Raw genomic sequence first — 18,511 nt, forward strand, 5'->3', positions numbered from 1 at the left:
CAAAGGGCACTGTGGAATAAATAAATGCTACAGTTCTAAGCAGAAATGCGGTGCAAACTGTTTTTAACAAATGAAGTTTTTAACAAACATCAGCTGAACTTCCAGCTTTAGTATGAAAACTTTCCACTACACAACCAAGACTAGCATCTTCTCCCTAGCCCCCACCTCTTCTGTCTCTACCCCAACAAAAAAAAGAGAAACATCTCAGAATATTTTCCAACCACCAGCCACCTTTACTTATTCCCAGACTATAACATAGTAGATTTGATTTCCTCAGGGCCTTTCCAAAACCTCTCACATGTCTGAGCTTTGAAGTTGCGCTTGTTGAACTCATTGGAGATTTCCAGTAAGGTCTTCCCCTTTGTCTCGGGAAGAAAAAACCCGACATATAGAGCGGTGCAGACACAAACCGTGAAGAACGGAAGGTAGCAGAAGTGAGCAAGTCCTTCCTGCAGGGGGGAAAAAAGAGAAAATTTTGGAAACGTACCACAGTATGAGGCAAGCCCCCTCTACAATTTCTCTCCTACATAAATTGCTTCAGTCATGAAATATTTCAGCACTGACTTAAGGATCTTACATACATGAGTACGTAGCTCTCCTCTAAAAGGACTAACAACAAGATATTTATCTCTGGCAATATGATCTTGCTTCATTTGTGTTATAAACATTGGACTTGACTGGCAACAGATTGTAGCTACTGAAGGGGAAAGTTTGGGAGATATGGCATTTTGCATTCTTACCATGATGTAAAAACAGACTCTTTTCAGGATTCACTGTTGGACATAATACAGGAGCACTTATTGTGAAGAGCCCACAGGAGTCACTTTAGGGAATAGGGTAGGGGTGCTGGCTAAGAGGCAGCTAATAACTTCTCCTCTCCCAACCTTTCCAAGTTGGGGACAGAATGGGAATGTTGGCTGTCAGGGACTCAAAACTATTCCAACCCCAGCTTTTTCCAGCAGAAATCACTATAGGGAAGCAGTAGGAATCTTGGCTAAGAGAGAGCTCACAGCTCCTCCAGTCACAACTTCTAGCCAAAGTCACCATCGACAGAACTGTAGTGCTGGCTGCCTGAGACTTGCAGACCCAGTCTCTTCCAGTAAGGGTTGCTATAAGCTGCAGTGCAAGAGCACTTGTTTGTGAACTAAAAAATGGTAGATGATTGTACCAGCTTCCAAACCTACCACAATGAATGGAAAGGCCATTCCAACTGTAAATAGATTGGACCAGATCAGAGAGCCACAGATCATGTAAGCAGCTGGACGAGACATTTGATCAAAAATCTCTGTCGGCAAAACTCCTGTCACACCAGCTAGAAAAAGAATTTGCAAACAAATTTATAATATGTCTGAAATGTTAAAACTAGAAAACATATGCTGACAAATATGTAAAAGGTATATAAAAAGGGCACAGACCAATTATTAATTGATTACATTGCCAATTATTCTCACTAGTCAACATGGCCAGAACAAATAGTCACGGATGTAACTGCATCAGGGAAGTTTTAGGGTAAATATTAAGAACTGCCTAATTATACAAGCCATCTGGCAAAGGAATGACTTGCCAACAAAGGTTTTATAATCAGAATCACTTCATATTTTGAAGGCTAGACTGGAATGGGCAGCTTAAAAATAATGTAATCAACCCCGAGACGTTGCAGGGACATGGGCTAGATGACTCATTGGAAGTTGCTTCCAACGCAAATGATTTCATGACAGTTAGACTTGATTCCCCTCTTCCTTGCACCTGTTTTATATTGACATGAGCAGAGAATCATGTCCATATTATGTACCAACATAGCACACATCATGTGTGTGCACACACCGACACCCGTACACACTGCCTGGTTCTGAGAAAAACTGCAAGCTCATCAGTTAAAAAAAACACATGAAAATACGTGTTTAAATTTATATTCAAAGAAATTACAAAGTAATAGAGCTCAACAACCTTTAAAGCCATACAGTGAAACAGTGAAGCAATAAGAGCCCTTGGTTACAGCCCTAATGAACTGGTTAACAAATCCAGGAACTGCTGCCTATTGTCATAAATTAGACAAGAAGTTACTACTTAGACAAGGTTGTTTTTATGCTTCAAGTTTCCTTTCACACTTTGTCTCTGCAGAACTCCAAGAGAATGTAAACAGAAATGGCTCCAGAGAATGATAGGTTGTCACTACACACCCTGAGACATAACCATCGTTACCTACAAGCACTGCTGATGCAACTACAGGTAGCGAGTGTTTGAAATTTATTGTCCCTTTGTTTCATTCAAATGTGATGTGGCTAAGTACAATCTTTAGCCCCCGCAGTCACACAAGGGTTGAGGGAAAAACCTCAGACAACTGACCTGGTCCAATTCCAAAGCTCAGGATATAGGCGAAAATACAGGCCATGCTGAGGTAAGGCATCCAGCTAATCTGACTCTATTTCCACAGAGAACAAGGGAATATAGGTTAAGGCCAGTGATTTCCCTATACCCACCCCCTTAATTTCCCCAACCCCGCCCCCAGTTTTGTGAACTAGTTACATGCCAATTTAGTGACTTTGGAAATTTGAATTGAAATTGAAACATTAATACACACTTTAAAAGCATATACAGTGTATGATAAATTACATGTATCTGAAAAAATATAATAGATTTGAAAAGTATGAACATAGACTAGCTTCCTTATACAGCTATTGTTTTTATGACAATGTCAGTGCATTCATTTCGATGATGTTGGCCAACCTAATAATTTCAAATGATGATTTGTAAGCAAAGTCTAAATGAGTTCTCCCTGACAGCTAGTGATGAGCTGGGGGGAAAGGCTTCAGGACCAGATTATATTTACATTCACACCTAATTTACCTAGGGATCCAGCAAACAGAGCTGTATTGCCCAAGTGATAGATTTTGGCTGGGGTTGAGTTACAAATCACTGGAATGCGGGGGTGGGGTGGAGGGAATGAAATGTTGTTGTTGTTATTTTATGAGTAAAGGGCAGCAGAACTGTACTTAGCCTGTGCTGATTGAGGTCATCAATAGAGAGGGTGGGGACCTGTCCCTCTCCACTGTTAAAAGACAGAGCTGATTAGGCTCCATAGATAGTCTTTTGTTCTGTTAAGTGACCACTGCAGCTGAAATCACTGATAAACAGGTCTAAGTGCTTAGTCCTGTTGTGGGGACAGTGTTCCTGTGGGGACAGTGTTTTTGTGTATGAGACAGCCCAGACTGCATTAGCAGCGAGGTTCCGCCACTGAGAGCTCAGCTGAAATCACTGAGAGCTGGGTGGAATTTCAAGAGACCAACTTGCAGAGATCACAGTGGCAGGTGGCGGCAGAAGGTGACTGCGCAGGGCCATTGGCAACAGAGTGGTGGAGTGAACGGTGGCACAACGAACAGCAGTGGCCAGAGTGAACAGTGAACAGCTAGAGGAATGAGCAAGGTGCCTTCTTGCCCCACACCTGGGAGGTGTACTCATGTGAAAGCACCTCTGAACTCTGAGTCTCCACTGACCAAGGACAACACCGGGGAGTGGGGTGCGGTGGAGGGAAAAGTGAGGGGCACGTTAAATAAACATTTGTTTGTTGGACTATATTTTAGTGACTTTGCTCCAGAATGCTATATTTGTGACTGGGAATGGAAACTTATATAAAATATGTTTCCTAGTAAGCCAAGATTTTTAAAATGCATTATTTGCCAAGGTTGTTATCTCACATTGTTGTTATCTTGAGAGGTCATTATGTTGGGGAGTTTCTGTACTAAACATTTTTATTATTATAATTAATTTTTACATAAGAATGGTCATACTGGGTCAGATCAGTGGTCCACATAGCCCAGTATCCTGTCTTACGACAGTGGTCAAGGCCAGGTGCTTAAGAGGGAATGAACAGAACAGATAATTATCAAGTGACCATCCCCTGTTGCCCATTCCCAGCTTGTGGCAAACAGGCTAGGGACACTCAAGAGCATGGTGTTGCATCCCTCCCCATCCTGGCTAATAGCCACTGATGGACCTATTCTCCAGGAATTTATCCAGTTCTTTTTTTAATCATGTTACAGTTTTGGTCTTCACAGCATCCCCTGGCAAAGAGTTCCACGGGTTGACTTTAAGTTGTGTGAAGAAGTACTCCCTTTTGTTTTTTTAAAACCTACTGCCTATTAATTTCATTGGGTGACTGCTAGTTCTTGTGTTATGTGAAGGATTAAATAACATTTCCTTATTCACTTTCTTCACACCAGTCAAGATTTTATAGACCTCTATCATATCCCTCCCTTAGTCGTCTCTTTTCTAAGCTGAAAATTCCCAGTCATTTTAATTTCTCCTCCTCTTTCATATCCCTAATCATTTTAGTTGCCCATCTCTGTACCTTTTCCATTTCCAATATATCTTTTTTGGGATGGGTGACCAGATCTGCACACAGTATTCAAGGTGTACACGTATCATGGATTTGCATAGAGGCAATATTATATTTTCTGTCTTATTATCTATCCCTTTCTTAATCATTCCCAACATTCTGTTTGCTTTTTTGACTGCCGCTGCACATTGAGCGGATGTTTTCAGAGAACTATCCACAATCACTCCAAGATCTCTTTCTTGAGTGTTAACAGCTAATTCAGACTCCTTCATTTTGTATGTATAATTGAGATTGTTTTCCAATGTGCATTACTTTGCATTTATCAACATTGAATTTCATCTGCCATTTTGTTGCCCAGTCACCCAGTTTTGTGAGATCCCTTTGTAACTTTTCGCAGTCTGCCTGGGACTTAACTATCTTGAATAGTTTTGTATGATCTGCAAATTTTGCCACCTCACTGTTTACCCATTTTTCCAGATCATTTATGAGTATGTTGAACAGTAATGGTCCCAGTACCAACCCCTCAGGGATACTACTATTTCTCTCTCTCCATTCTGAAAACTGATAATTTATTCCTACCCTTTGTTTCCCATCTTTTAACCATTATTGATCCATTAGAGGACTTCCCTCTTATCCTATGATGGCTTTCTTTTCAAAACTCAATTTAAATTAAATACATTTTTTAAAAAATTTACATTTTTTTAGAAATCTAGACCTGTTATGTGTTTTGGTGTAACTTGCATTATCCTTATGTTAAATTCGCACCATCCTAACAAAACATTTGCTTTATTCATATCTCTTTTATATATCTCATCAGCCCTGACACACACACCCTGTAAATTCGAACACCACCCCCTAATTTCAATTCCTGGGGAAACCACTGGTTGAGGCACTTATAATTACTTGCCCCTCCTTAACATCTCCATCTGTGTCAGAGGCATAACCAGAATCCATTTCACGTAGATAATTCAACAGATTTTTTTTTACCTGCTGGGATAAAGCAACCATGAAGATGATGGCCCATACTGCCATGAGGCTGTATCCCCCCAGAATCAGCAACCGCCGCCCGGCATGCTCTATTATTGCATTCTGAAACAAAGCAAGACAGGACACTTAATAGCTATTCCTGTTTTCCTGCCTCTCATCCACATTCCTGCCTTGCTCCCATTTCAGGTCTTAATGGTAGCTTGCGTGCAACCTACTTCCGGGGCAGTACTCTTTCTTTAGGAAAAAAAGAAAAGCTCATGCAATAATAAGGACTGTGTTGATAGGATTCAGTCAGGCTGGGCAATAAGGAGATGTCAAGAATCTGTCACAACTGCAGGCTAAACCCTTTTGCTGCAAATTGACGTGTTTGGAGCAAAAAGCTGATGCTCTCCAGAAGACAATTTCTCCACTTCTCAAATTCTGTGCTGCCCCAGAGATCACAGACAGAGGGAATAAAGTCATACTTTGAGAGCACCAGAAGAGAAATGTGAGTTCCCACAACTTAGTGGGAAAGTAAGAGAAATTTTTGACTGCAAAGTAGCAAGCAAAAAAGACAGGGGATCTGTTTCTCTGGCTCTGTTTACATTTATTTTCTCTCTTGTTGTCTATTTGACATGAAGGAAAACTGACCAAAACGTACAGTATCAGTATGGTTGGATACAACACATTCTCTAGGAGTGCTGCATTTAGTGTAAACTGCCACAAGGTGACAGTGTTTCAGAACATTACAGGTTTTACAGTACCTAACTTGTATTCTTAGGATGCTGTATTGCAGGGGTCGGCAACCTTTCAGAAGTGGTGTGCTGAGTCTTCATTTATTCACTGTAATTTAAGGTTCTGTGTGCCAGTAATACATTTTAATGTTTTTAGAAGGTCGCTTTCTATAAGTCTATAATCTACAACTAAACTACTGTCATAAGTTAGGTAAATAACGTTTTTTTAATTTTTAAGAAGCTTCATTTAAAATTAAATTAAAATGCAGAGCCCCCCGGACCAGTGGCCAGGACCTGGGCAGTGTGATTGCCATTGAAAATGAGCTTGCGTGCCGCCTTTGGCATGCATGCCAGAGGTTGCCTACCCCTGCTGTATTGTGAAGACAGACTGCAGATGCAAAGACTGCAAGCCATGATTTGAAAGGTAAGAGTCAGCTTCTGCAGCAGCAGAGGCAAGCCAACTGAACTGGAGAGCTCCAATTGTAGCTAGCATTCACTGGGAACCCAGAGATGGGTTCTTTTCTAGATAGTTCCTACATTACTGTTTTCTCAAGCCACTAACTTTAAAAATGCTGTTCTCTACCAACCTACAAGGCCTTGCCCACAGCAACTGTCAAGACAAACAATTACTCTGGCTCCAGCAGGTAAGTCACATTTTAAATGTTTATATCTAATTGGAGAAGCTGGACTTCAGAGACTGGGGATACAAGAGAACTGCGATACCTTCCAGTATTGTCATATTCACAAACAAAAATCTTTGCTGGAGTCCACTGAAACACTTTCAAACAGAACTCTTTTCTGGCAAACATACAGCATTTTTTTAAGTATGCAGATGTCATAATACCTGAAAATGAACACTAGCAGATTTAGTGATTGCTGTATAAATAATTTGTAAAGTGCTTCTTTGGGAAGAAAGTTATTGTAGCTGATAAGAAAGTTGCCTGTTGTACATTAGTGGCGTTTGCTCACATAAGCAAATTCCATTAGAGATTCTTACACAAGTAACAGCTGTGATCAATTCGCAGCAGCCGGTGCCGATAATGACATATTGGATTGTATCATATGGAATTCCAGCCTCTTGGAACACATAGGAAGCATAAAAATACATCTAGGAAGAAAAGAAAGGGAAAGTGAATTGTAAGAGAAGTTGCCCTGGAATTGCACACCACTGCCAGTACCATCCCCTCAGACGCCATGTTCCTCCTACCAATCTGGAGAGTAACACAGTCACCCAGAGAACTGGCTACTTGTGCTGCCATTCAAACTGCTTCTCCACAATGTCCATATGCAATCCATTCAGTAATGTGCATTTAGCTGCCAAACACCTGATATTTGCATCTAGATGGTAGCAATGAAATGCTTTCTGCAAACAATTGCAAAACAGATCCGTAAAGTAACTGAAATGTTATTTCAATAGCGCAGGCAAAGAGAACTCCATCAACTACAGAGCTCTCCCCAGAATAAAAATGACCCTTTCTATTATGCCCAATGTAGCAGGTTTGACATGGGCCACTCATAAGCAATGCCAGGCACTCCCTGCCTCTCCATGTTTCCTGATATCTCAGAAGACCAGTATGCAAATATTTCTCTTAATGCATTTATGTTCCCCTTTTCTTGTGTTCTAGTTTCTTGGGCATCTCAGACTGCTCTCTCCTCATCCACCCTTTCCTGCCCATGAGTGGATGGCAAAAGGTTTTTCCCCATCCACTTAGGGGGACATCTAAGCAAGGACCTAGCCTTTGTACCCACCTCTCTTTTTAGGCCACCATTTTACCTGCTTTTATTTCCAATTCTCTCCATCGATGCCTCCTGCTCTGGCAGATTCACACTGCTCTCTGGAGATCACCAAGAGGAACTCTGCAAGGGAATCAGGCTAACTTGCCCTCCCCTACAGAACGGGGGGAGATTCTCAGCCTCTGTCTGCCCAAAAAGTGACAGTCTTGCTTGCATTGTTGTCTCACATCTGATACCTGCTGATGAAATGGTGGCTATCATGCTTACCGAGTCATTTCCACAGAGCTGCATGGCACTGCTCAGCACAATGATACTTATTAGCTGCCATCTTACAGCTGGATTCTGGAACAGCTCCCACGGACTCTTTGCCCTCTGACCTTTGATGGCAGCCTGTTCTGCTAGCATTTCCTCCAGCTCACTGCTCAGGTCACCATTACCTCTCAGCTTCTGCAATGCTGTAAGGAAAAAGGTGTCGTTTATCTACTATATGGAAGCACTTTAACTTCATCAATTCAGCTCCCTGTGGGAGTGAGGGATTGGGTGGCAAGTGACAGTCACAGAAAGCAGTGTAGTGGTAGGACTTTGTGATCCAAGAAACCACCTTTGATAAGCGGAGAAGGCAAGATGTGCTATGCTTGATGAAGCTATTAGAAAGTCTGAGACTTTGGGGAGAAGGGGTGACAAACTCCATGCAACTTTCTTACCAGGGAATATGTCCAACCAGTGCAATTTCAGCTACCATGCTTCCGACTCTTATAGGGAGAATATTACTCTATGGTAGCTCTCCAATGACTCTAAGGGAGTTAAGATTTTTTGGTGCACAGCATACGTGTAATGGAAACTAATTCCAACCTGGTCTACATCTGGAGATCTGTATGTTACAAATGTCAACAAATTTCCTTATATGAAGTGGATTCAAATTTGGCCACTGAAATCTTCATCTAGCCTTCATTTTACATTATAGTTACAGACTATATACAAAGTTATCTAGGTCTCCTTAAACAGAGAGCAGGTTACATAATAATTGCCTTTGGACTCACTATATTAGTGAAAAAGTCATTTGCAGCAACAAATAAGTACCTTAACAGGTCAAAAAACAGTTATCATGTAAACTGCACTCTAGTTTGGAAGAAAGAAATAATGACATATTTACCCTGCTTGCCCTTTGCGTGACACTTACGGTAACTTACCATATAACATAACTGAGGGCAACATTCTCAAAAGATGGAGGCCCCAGTCTGTGCCTAGGTACAAGTGCATGCTTGTTTGCACCTACAATTATTGCAACTGTCCACACAAATGGTGAGATGGCTGCCAACCTTGCAGTATCCAAGTGCACATGCAGCTGAGGCTGCACTTTTGCGTATGCATTTTATGCACAAAGAACATGGGCCTCTGTTCTTGAAAAATGTCACCCTAAATGTTCGGTAGAAAGTGGCATAGACGTTGATTGGGCTGAAGTGTTTGGTACTCATTAAAGGGGTCCAGCAGCGCTACAGGACAGAACATTGACTGTGGAAAAAACATACAATTCAAGCTGCTTGCTCCAGGCCAAACATGCTGGACTAAGCTATGTCACATATTAAGAATTTACAACAAAACTAACATCAGTTTGTTTGCACTGTTCGTAAATCTTGCCCCCTGAATCGGACATTGACACGATCACTTTACACTCACCACGGATGCAGGATTCCTTGTCACCTCGGTCAATCAAGAGGTACCTAGGGCTTTCTGGTAACCAAGGCAGAGTAATCAGCTGGATCAGACCAGGCACCACATTGCTAGCTAAAAGAAGAGGCCAGCTCTCCTCTCCCCCTAATAGTTCTCTGAAGAAAAATAAAACATAATTAACATAAATCAATCAAATGTTTCGTAAGACAAAATACAGTGTTCTGAGCTGGCTGGGTGAACTGGTGGCAGCACAACACGCTGAAGGTGAGCTGGGTTTGACGCACTCTCTGGGCTAGTAAAGCATCCGTGCATCACGCAAGAGAAGCAGCTGAGTTTGAAAGTGATGGTGATACGGCCTTCTGCCTCACAAGTGACTCCTTAATAGGGGATATATGAAACAACAATGCCATTTGCCTTCACCTTAGAGAGAATGAAACCTTCCTGGAGGTTAGTTTGGTGCTGAGATGTGACAAGAGAGCAGGAGGTCAGAGGCGTAATGAAGGATTAGAGAACTCCATCTGAACGGGCTTTTGGGTCACAACCAGGGACACCAAAAGCTCACACTGTGGTGCTGGGGGGCACTGGGTCACACCACAACTTCCAACCAACCCATGCACCAAAACTATAGCCCATCTTGCAGGTTTTATATGTTGGACAGCTGCTTTTAAGGGACAAGGCAATCCTGCCAACCTGGAGAGATGGGACATGATTAAAAAAATCTCCTCACTGGAGCTAGGTATAGTTATTGCACCACTTTGATATTCAATGGGTATGAAAAAAAGTACCAACGGTGGCAGTGGAGGGGTTGTAGCAGGAAAAGCAACTAAAACAAAAGTCTTGCCCCACATACTCACTTACATCTTCTCCCCTAACACGCAAAGCCAAATTCAGCCCTGACATACACAGGCACATTTCCCACTGACGTCAACGTCACAGCAGAATTTGGTCCACAGAGTCCCAGGCCTGGTCCACACTACAGCGTTAAATCAATTTAAACAGCATTAAATCGATTTAACGCTGTACCCATCCACACTACAAGGCACTTTAAATTGATTTTAAGGGCTCTTAAAATCGATTTCTGTACTCCTCCCCACTGAGAGGAGTAACCCTAAAATCGATATTACTATATCGATTTAGGGTTAGTGTGGACGGAAATCGAAGTTATTGGTCTCATTCTTTTACTGAGCTACCCAGAGTGCACCGCTCCGGAAATCGATGGTAGCCTAGGACCATGGACGCACACCACCGAATTAATGTGCCCTAGTGTGGACGCGTAAAATCGATTTTATAAAACCAGTTTTATAAAACTGGTTTTAATAATTTCGATTTTATGCTGTAGTGTAGACGTAGCCCCAAATTCATGCAAGTTACGCTCATTTTGTACATTCACTGAATGCCAAGTGAGTGAAAACAGGGCTCTCACTTCCACCCAGAAAATTTACACAGGGCTATCCATAAATTAGGTGACACATTCGAGGGTGGGTGGGTCCTTAATTCTGCATGTTTATTTCAGTGTCACAAAGTGTTGCAAGCAGTGGGTGGGTCCTGAAAAATCACCAAAACATCTGTTATGTGATTTATGGACAGCCTTGATCATCACTTATGCCACTGCCGTATTTGGTCCCTAGGCTCAAAACCATCATGCTGTCCCAGGTATACGTAGGCATTTGAGCAGGAGACGATGGGAGAGGAAAGAAAGACAAGAGTTTGTGAATCAGAAACATAGTGGAGTCTATACATTACCTAAGTCCAACAACTTGTCCCAGCACCAACCCCAGGGCAGTAAATGATGCAGAAGTCAAGGTCACTGCTCCTCTGACCTTCTTGGGAGCACTTTCCCCCAGGTACATAGGCTGAATGTTCATGCTTACACCTGGACAAGACAGACAAACACTGATCTCAGCTTATACTCTCAAGATGTAAAAGATAAAAAAGAAAAATTAATACAGCCCCTCCATGAGGTAGTTAGCTGTATTCTCTCTGCTTGTTACAGAGTATGCTGCTTACATGGATCTCTCAATGCCTTTTACACTAATATATTTCCAGTCCCTCTAATTCACTGTGTCAGTTTTGATAAATACAGTAACTCCTCATTTAAAGTCGTCCTGGTTAACGCTGTTATGTTGCTGATCAATTAGGGAACATGCTCATTTAAAGTTGTGCAATGCTCCCTTCTAATGTCCTTTGGCAGCTGCCTGCTTTGTCCACTGCTTGCAGGAAGGGGACTTATGGCAGGGTGTCTCCCTCCCCCCGGCTCCTGCACCCCGTTATCCCTCCTCCATATAGAGCTGGAAGGGGACGCGGAGAGAGAGAGAGAGAGAGAGAGCGCTTGGGGCAGCAGCTGCTGTCTCAACTTCCTGATCCACTTAAAAAGACAATGCACACAAGGCAGCACGAACACGAGGGAGGGGAGACAGCATGGCAGACAGAGACAGACACACACCTTGTGTGGGAGAGAGAGAGAGATGCACACTGCCCCTTTAAGTAAGCGTATGTGTTAACCCTTGAGGGCTCTGTGGAAGATTTCCAGCACAGTTTGGCCTATACACTAGAACATAACCTGCAGCACCCCCTGCTGTTTCATTCTTGGCACTATCTTGGTCTTATTATTTTGTATTAGAGTAGAGCCTAGAGGCTCCAGGGAAGATTGAGGTCTCATTGTGCTAGGTGTAGTAAGAGACAGTCTCTGCCCTAAAGAGCTACAATCTAAATAGACAAGACAGACAAAAGGTGGGAGAAAGAAAGTACTGTTATTCCCACTTTACAGATGGGGAACTGAGGCAAAGGAATTAAATAGCTTACCCCAGTCTCACATTAAGGCAGAGCTGGGAATTGAATCCAGGTCTCCTAAATCCCAGTTCAGTGTCTTAACCACAAAACCATTCTTTTTATTAAGGGTGAGTATGAGATCAAACATATTAAATTTGTGACAATACTGGATGTGGGGTCCCACATCTTCAAATGTGAACTGCTAGTGCACTAACTCTTCTGTGCGCAGGAAGCAGCTGTCATTAACCACGTCAACAGTCTCAGGTGGGAAGCTGAATGATACAGAAATTCCATATGTGCAATTCTTGTCACTACAAATAGCCTTTAGGAAAATTATCTTGTGTGTGTGTATGTTTCTGGATATTAGGCACAGACTTTGATAAAGGCTTTTGCATAATATGTTACAGAAGCATATTGTGAAATGTTACATGGAAGAAGCCGTATATTGGTTGACAATCCAGGTTTATGTCACCTCTTAATGGCAGGGAAAGGAGACTGGCATGTTCTTTTGGTGCCAGGGGTCATCAGTTAAATGCCAAATGCAGCACCAGGGACTGCAGAGCATGTCAGAAACCGTTTTAATGCCAGACATTTCTATTTGTACTGGTGTTTCTATAGTCCTGTTACCATACTATCACTGTTCCTTACCAGCATTGATTCCAATGAAAAATCTGCCGAGCATGATCATTTCGAAGGATTTGGCCATCCGGCTGAATCCTGACAAGACTGCAGCTATGATCACAAACACATTATTCAGCAGCAAGGATGTCTTCCTTCAAAGAGAATAAAAACAGAACTGAAGGCTCAGATTTCACCAAGTCTGGTTATCAGAGCCAATGGTGAGACCCAGTAGTCCAATTTTCCAAATTTAAAAGTTTAAGTCAAGGTGCCCATTTCTATAGCAGTACATTCAGATGGGCACTTAGGGCCCAAATACCCCTGTCTGGTGCCTACATGGCAAGTGTCCAGTTATGAAAACTGGGTTTGACATTGTCAAATAAACTGTCATCTGCACTGCACAGTGCATGGCAGAGTTAGGGATTGTTCACCTGGAGGGGAATCCCATCCATTGTGAACTAAGATAACTGATGATTGCAGGACCAGATTCAGGGAACCAGTGTTGCTCCTGCTCTCACACTTAACAAAATCCCTTTTTAATGAAACAGAAGGATCATAAAATCATTATGAACATCCCCAAGAAACAGGGTGAGTTCTGGATGATAGCACCACTGCTTAGCCCATAATTACCTCCTGAAATGGTAAAACTGGTTCCTTCATTACATAAGGGGGAGCTGCAATTTTTACTAAAAGCATACCATGGGAACACCATACTAGAGCTGGACAGAGAGGCAAGTACAGTGTAACTTTCTGTGGTTTCATGATAAAAACATTGATTGTTCTTCCAGAAGGGGAGGTTATACCACGTGTGAAATCTGAGGATAGGGAAATATAGATGTTTTTAATAGGCTCCCAAGCACGGGGAAGAACAGGAATTTGGAAGACTCAATGGATAATCACATTTTAAAGATATTTCAGTCGGAGAAGCAGGAATAGCCTGTGAGAACTAAAGTGATTGCAGACCTGCGCTCTGGGATGCAACTGTCCCAGTTTTCCAGTGGTGCAAAGTACAGTGCTGTGTTGGATGATGAGAAGTGAAATGCTACCATTCAAAGTAGCTTCCTTCAAGGGCTAATGTCAGATTGTATGGGCTTGTTTTCTTAGGTTATGAATGAACTTCATGATTTTCAGCTGAGTTGAGTAATCTGGAATTGGGCTCTTATCAGTGTAACATCCAAGTGTGGTAGGCATTTTTAGATTAACGAAAAACAATCAACAAAGTTCAAGGTGCAAATCCAAAGGCCTCTTACCTTCCCAGCTTGATTGCCATGGGTCCTGCAATGAGCGCGCCAGTGAGTCCCCCCAGAGAATAGACAGAAACAATGAAAGACCACACCAGCAATATCACACCACTCTCCAGAGATGCACCTGTGCGTTGTAGCCATGTTTCATTTATAAATGTTTGAATGTACTGTAAGTGAAGGACAAGAGTCACTTTACGGTAGGATTAAAAATAAAGATCCCTGAGAAATAGCAAAGGTTTTCTTCGTATTTGGTATGATTTACGTGACGATCATGACTCCAAAGTTCAGCTTGAAGAAAGCATTCAATTCCAAGGTGTACTTTTGACATCCCCCTATAAAATTTTAGTTGTTAAGAAGCCATACTAGACAGATTGCCTTTACAAAGTGAAATTATCTTGCATATTTAAAAAAATTATCTAAATATATTTCATGGGCTCAATCCTGAATTCAGCAGGAAAGCTTGATTTTGAAGGGTGCAGGATTAACCCCTATACACTGAATGCTCCCAATAGCAAAATTATAAGAGGTGCTCAGTACATAACTAATTTTAAACTAACCTTTCTCTCCCAAACATTTCATGTCCCCAGAGTCACACCAGCAAGTTCCAGATCCATTAGAACATTCAGCATGTAATATGCGGTACATTTCAGCTACCACAGAGCCCCAAGAGAGCTAGCCAGCAGGGAATCAGCTAAGTGGTTGTCATGTATTATGTAGTCTGGTTTTGCAAATGTTTTAAAAATTATTATTTTATAAAGTAAGACAAATTTATCTAACTCTTAAAAAATATTCATCTAAGACTGGAAAGTTTCAGAATTATATTTGCTAATGTTATGCCTGATTAAAAAAGGTTCGGCCTGGCAATCCTGTGGTTATAACCCCTTCTGGATCTCAGCTGTACCACCGCTAGCAGGATGCAACAGTTAAATCAGTGATAGGCAACCTATGGGCATGCGAGCTGATTTTCAGTGGCACTCACACTGCTTGGGTCCTGGCCACCGGTCCAGGGGGCTCTGCATTTTAATATAATTTTAAATGAAGCTTCTTAAACATTTTTAAAACCTTGTTTACTTTATATACAACAATAGTTTAGTTATATATTATAGACTTCTAGAAAGAGACCTTCTAAAAACATTAAAATGTATTACTGGCACGTGAAACCTTAAATTAGAGTGAATGAATGAAGACTTGGCACACCCCTTCTGAAAGGCTGCCGACCCCTGAGTGAAATTATTAATTATGTAAAGGACACAAATCCTTCCTTTCCTTTCCACCGTCAGTAGTAGCTGACTGAAGGGTTTTGGCAAGATATGCCTGTTTTTTCCCAGACTGGTGGACACTGAGGATCTCTGTAAGGACTACAGAGTTTAGACCTCCCAAGATTCACCGTCTCAGGAGATGGCTGCAAAGGCTAGTAGAGAACTTACTGTAGTTGGAGCATTGATGATGGAGATGTTGTAGCCATACTGGAAAGTCCCTCCAATCCCAGCAGCACATATGGTAAGAAATAGGACCTTGCCTTGAAGCTGATATAAATATATAAATATATTAAAAGGACAGAAAACGTTGATCGTTTTCCACTGCTGAAATGTAAAATGGTTCAACGGGACCTTGGCCCAATCATTTGTCTAGGATGGTTTGAATGATAATAGGTGAAGACAGAAGACATCATGCTGGCTCTAAAAAGGAAAGGTTCCAAAAGACAAAATAATCACACAAAGAGATTTTAAATTTTAAGGTGCCTAAAAAATTATTTTAAGAAGTAATTGCAGTTAGTGAGTTCAGGGCTGGTTCTTTGCAGCAGTGCTGAGAATGTCCAAAGTTTATATTTAATGTGTGCGTTTCTAAAAGGCAGCTTGACATTCTGAAACTATCACCGCACAAGCATGCTCAGCAGCTAGAGCTGCCACCAGTTCAACTCCATACAAACGTCTTTACTGACATCATGAACGTATTATACAAGGATTGCCAACATTTAAAACACAGTAACAATATCCATCTGCAAGGCTGCCGGGGGGGGGGGGGGGGGCAAGTGGGGCAATTTGACCCAGGCCCCGCAGGGGCCCCCACGTGAATATAGTATTCTATAGTATTGCAACTTTTTTTTATGGAAGGCGCTCCCAAAATTGCTTTGCCCCAGGCCCCCTGAATCCTCTGGGCAGCCCTGTCCATCTGAGGTTAAATGTCTCCCTCAGATAAGGGTCCCATAGGTTATTGGGGTTTTATTTCATGGCCATTTACAGATATGGTGAATTTCTGATTTGGTGGGATGCTATTTTTTCTGCCATCTCTTTCCTTTCACCTAGAATCATGCACATTTTTTCTCTTGATTTTTAATGGAAAGGCCTTTCTCTTTTCTAGTCATTTGAGGGTGTATCTTTTTGTACATTGCAGCAGATGAATTATTTCAGTTTCAGTCTCTCCTGTCACAATTGGTTGCACGGCTCTTCTGCTATGCTTTCTCCTCACAGTTTGTGATCAGCAATTCTGTATCTGGCGAGGGTCTGCCTGTGTTTTTCATAGTTACTGGGGTGAGGTATATGCTTAGGTGTTGGAAGCAGGGGTGCTGCTGAACCCCCTGGCGTGGTTTCCATTCTATGCAAGGTTACAATGCTCTCAGAATCCCCACTATAAAAGTTGTTCCAGCACCCCTTCTTGTAGGAGATTTGTACTTGTCTGTTTCACTGTGATTTTTAATCAGTACTTCTCACTTACTGCTAAATTGTCTTTTAAAACCTGTCTCATGTCTTCAGTGGTATTCACTGGGGAATGGGACTGCCTCCTATGCTCGGGAAGTTGGTACCAGGGCGGCCTGCATGAGATGCTATGTAGGCTTGAAGAATATGATCAAGCTTTTAGTGGAGGTAGTAAGTGCTGCTCTAGGTGAGATGACGCCAGAGGCTGAGAACTCATTTTCTGTAGGTCCATCAGCAAAGGGATTTATCTTTTTTCCCTCTTTCTCTGAAATGGCCCTAATTTGTAATTGTAAGGGACAAGCCCGCCAATGGAGCGCTACACAACACAATGCAGTCAGCATGCATTTGACAGAACAGGAGATGTGCTGTGATCCAGCAACACCCTGTGTGACGCTGCCCTCCGGGAAAGCGCCCCACAGCCTCTGCAGGGTGCAGCAAAGAGCTCGGAAGGTGCCCAGCGCTGGCTCTGCAGGGCAGAGAATTGTGGGGCGGGGGAGAGCAGGGGCCCCTGGCTGTACAAGCCCCACGGCCCCGCGAGGGAGAGGGGAGCAGCTGCTGCCTGCGCTGCACCTGGGCTGGGAGAAGTTGAGTGAGGTGAGCGGAGCCGGGCGCTGCGCTGGCTGACGCAGGAACCGGGCAGGTCGCGGCGCTGCAGTGCGCTGGGGAGTGCGGGAGCCAAGCAGGACGCTGCGCTGCGCTGGGGGATGCGGGAGCCGGGCAGGAAGCTGCGCTGCGGGGTGCGGGAGCCGGGCGGGAAGCTGCGCTACGCTGGGGGGGTGCGGGAGCCGGGCAGGAAGCTGCGCTGCGGGGTGCAGGAGCCGGGCAGGGAGCTGCGCTGCGCTGCGCTGGGGGGATGCGGGAGCCGGGCAGGGAGCTGCGCTACGCTGGGGGGATGCGGGAGCCGGGCAGGAAGCTGCGCTGCGGGGTGCAGGAGCCGGGCAGGGAGCTGCGCTGCGCTGCGCTGGGGGGATGCGGGAGCCGGGCAGGGAGCTGCGCTACGCTGGGGGGATGCGGGAGCCGGGCAGGGAGCTGCGCTGCGGGGTGCGGGAGCCGAGCAGGAAGCTGCGCTGCGGGGTGCGGGAGCCGGGCAGGGAACTGCGCTGCGGGGTGCGGGAGCCGGGCAGGAAGCTGCGCTGCCTTGGGGGGGGGTGGGTGAAGGAGCCGGGCAGAGAGCTGCGCTACGCTGAGGGGATGCGGGAGCCGGGCAGGGAGCTGCGCTACGCTGGGGGGGGGGGGGGTGCGGCAGCCGGGCAGGGAGCTGCGCTGCGGGGTGCGGGAGCCGGGCAGGGAGCTGCGCTACGCTAGTGGGGTGCGGGAGCCAGGCAGGGAGCTGCGCTGCGCTGGGAGGATGCGGGAGTCGGGCAGGCGCTGCGCTGGGGGACCTGGGAGCGGGCTCAGAACCGCCCCCTATCACCTGGGCCTGCGCTCCGCCGTTCAGCCCCTCTTCCTCCTCCTCCTCTTCCTCCATTCCGGGCTCGGGCTCCGCACGCCGCGCCCCGGGCAGGCTGGAGCCGGCTCCTGCGGGGCGGGCCCGGCAGGGACAGTAGCCGGGCACTCGCCGCAGCTCCTCCCCCGCAGCGCTGCAGCCCGCCCCGGGGCGTGGGCCTGGCTGGCAGCGCTGCGGCAGAGCCCGCCTGGGTAGAGAAAGCTGCGGGGTCAAGGCCTTTGCCGGGGCTGTGTGCGGCCTCCAGTGCCAGCCGCGTCCCGGCCCGGTGCCTGGCCCAGTCACTCCCGAGCCTGCGC

At 44.5% G+C, this 18,511-nt stretch overlaps 1 protein-coding gene across 1 annotated transcript; it reads right to left on the reverse strand.

Moving 5' to 3' along the window:
- Positions 1-210: 210 nt before the first annotated feature.
- SLC2A11 (solute carrier family 2 member 11) lies at positions 211-18,293 on the reverse strand. Its single transcript, XM_050924492.1, has 12 exons — positions 18,183-18,293; positions 15,500-15,598; positions 14,079-14,239; positions 12,859-12,983; positions 11,185-11,314; positions 9,448-9,596; positions 8,038-8,225; positions 7,034-7,144; positions 5,324-5,425; positions 2,347-2,422; positions 1,185-1,312; positions 211-449 (listed from the first exon to the last, which is right to left on the reverse strand). The coding sequence occupies exons 1-12, from the start codon at positions 18,234-18,236 to the stop codon at positions 249-251; spliced, it is 1,524 nt and encodes a 507-aa protein (XP_050780449.1). The 5' UTR covers positions 18,237-18,293; the 3' UTR covers positions 211-248.
- Between the last annotated feature and the right edge of the window lie 218 nt (positions 18,294-18,511).

This window comes from Gopherus flavomarginatus, chromosome 15 (assembly GCF_025201925.1).
Source record: "Gopherus flavomarginatus isolate rGopFla2 chromosome 15, rGopFla2.mat.asm, whole genome shotgun sequence".
Lineage (NCBI taxonomy): Eukaryota > Metazoa > Chordata > Testudines > Testudinidae > Gopherus > Gopherus flavomarginatus.